The sequence below is a fragment of the Formica exsecta genome, unplaced genomic scaffold, assembly GCF_003651465.1.
Source record: "Formica exsecta isolate Colony F162 unplaced genomic scaffold, ASM365146v1 scaffold452, whole genome shotgun sequence".
NCBI lineage: Eukaryota > Metazoa > Arthropoda > Insecta > Hymenoptera > Formicidae > Formica > Formica exsecta.
In genome coordinates, this window is record NW_021851757.1 from 35,299 (window position 1) to 37,357 (window position 2,059).

At 46.0% G+C, this 2,059-nt stretch overlaps 1 protein-coding gene across 1 annotated transcript; it reads left to right on the forward strand.

The window, feature by feature from the left end:
• On the forward strand, positions 1–1,437 carry LOC115240850. Its single transcript, XM_029816242.1, has one exon. The coding sequence runs from the start codon at positions 1–3 to the stop codon at positions 1,435–1,437; it is 1,437 nt and encodes a 478-aa protein (XP_029672102.1).
• Positions 1,438–2,059: the final 622 nt, after the last annotated feature.

The following is a 2,059-nucleotide window of genomic DNA, read 5'->3' on the forward strand; positions in this document are numbered from 1 at the left end:
ATGGCGCACTGCCTCCGAATCCGAAGGTTGCATCAACTGACCACACCAACAAAATTCGTTACCCACAGCGAGATATCTCGCGCACTAGAAGTTGCATGCAGGGTGGTACAAAAGAGCACATTTCCCAACGAATATAGCTCATTAAATAAAAATAGTCCTATCAACAATTCTAGCAAACTACTTCCCCTATCCCCTTTCATGGACAAGGATGGACTAATACAGGTGGGGGGTAGGTTAAAAAATTCCGACTTACAACCTGAAGCGCGACATCCCATATTGCTCCCGCGCGATCATGAATTAACGAAACGCATAATAAGGCAGGAGCACGTGCGTAGCTTGCATGCAGGAACGCATGCCACCATGGCAACTGTCAGACAGCGTTTTTGGCCTCTGTCTCTTCGATCGGCCACACGAAAAATCGTTCGAAATTGTATGATATGCTTCAAGGCTAAGCCGATTCAGTCGGAAGCCTTAATGGGATCATTACCTACTAGTCGCGTTACCATTTCCAGACCATTCTCACACTGTGGCGTAGACTACGCCGGTCCAGTAATTTTAAGAGAGGGCAAGCGACGCAACGCCCGCAACCATAAAGCGTACATTTCCATATTTGTGTGTTTTGCCACTAAAGGAGTTTACATCGAATTAGTAAGCGATTTAACTTCAGAAGGTTTTATTGGTGCGTTGCGACGATTTATTTCTCGAAGAGGTAAGCCCTCCTGCATATACTCCGATAATGGTACCGCATTTGTCAGGGCGCAGAAACAGCTCAAAGAGCTTTACGATTTTATAAACGACAGCCAAACACAAGGACACATACAACAATTCCTTCGCGAGCATGAGACGAGCTGGTGTTTCATCCCGCCTAACGCACCTTATTTTGGCGGTTTGTGGGAGGCCGCTGTAAAGTCAGCCAAGTACCACATGGCTCGGATCATTGGCAAAGCCCATTTGACCTTTGAAAAAATGACGACAGTACTTTGCGAGATAGAGGCAATCTTGAATTCGCGACCGCTCATGCAACTCAGTGCCGACCCAAACGATTTGACATATCTTAGCCCGGGACATTTCCTGATTGGCACAGCGCTAAACAGCCTTCCTTGCCACGATTTGCACGACACCAACGAGAACCGGCTGACACGCTGGCAAAGAGTGGAGCAACTACGGCAGCATTTTTGGCGAAGATGGAGCCTCGAATACCTCCACTCGTTGCAGGAGCGAACAAAATGGAAGGTCAATAAGGGCATACAATTAAAACCGGATCAATTGGTACTCATAAAGCAGCAAGGCTTGGCGCCATTACAGTGGCTGTTAGGTCGAGTGCAAGAAATCCACACCGATTCCGATGGCGTTGTGCGGGCCGCCAACGTTCGAACAGCGAAGTGGTCGTTCATAAGACCTTTGTCCAAATTCGCGATATTACCAATAGACATTTAAGTGGCGGTTAAGCTCAATTTAAGTAGATAATAAGAAATCGGTTTCATTAGTCATAGGTACCTTCACGATTGTACCAAAGATTTTTTTTTACATATATATAAGTTTGATCTGTAGGATAAGACCGTTCTTATCTGTAATCATCTTAGTGAACACATCTATCCTCAACACAATTCTTAGTTTTCTGTTCTTTAGACCTTTCTTTTTATGTTTGAAAGCACGTTCTTTCAAGATGGGGCGGCGTTGTATAATACTTTCCTCACATTTCATTACAATTCATATTCACCGCGCATTGTCTCGTTTTTTATTTGCGGGAGCGGTCGGATGACACCGCTGCCGGTCGGGTTCGCTCGCGGGCCCGAGCGTGCGCTGCACAGATAGAACGGAAGGGACTCTACGAACGACACGTCGTCGTGATATCGCGGCTAGTTTTTCTTTACCTGACACAAGTGTGGGCGCGCTCATTATCGCGTACCACAAACTTAACGAGCTGTGATCTTGTTGACTGTTTAAAAATAAAGAAAGCAGAAAAAAAATAAGAGAATTATCATTTCTCGACCACGCCCGATCCCGATCCCGATCCCGAGAGAGAGAGAGAGAGAGAGAGAGAGAGAGAGAGAGAAGA

Bases quoted from the DNA above. Each gene is read 5' to 3' on its own strand.
- LOC115240850 (XM_029816242.1), top strand. From the start codon at position 1: ATGGCGCACTGCCTCCGAATCCGAAGGTTGCATCAACTGACCACACCA.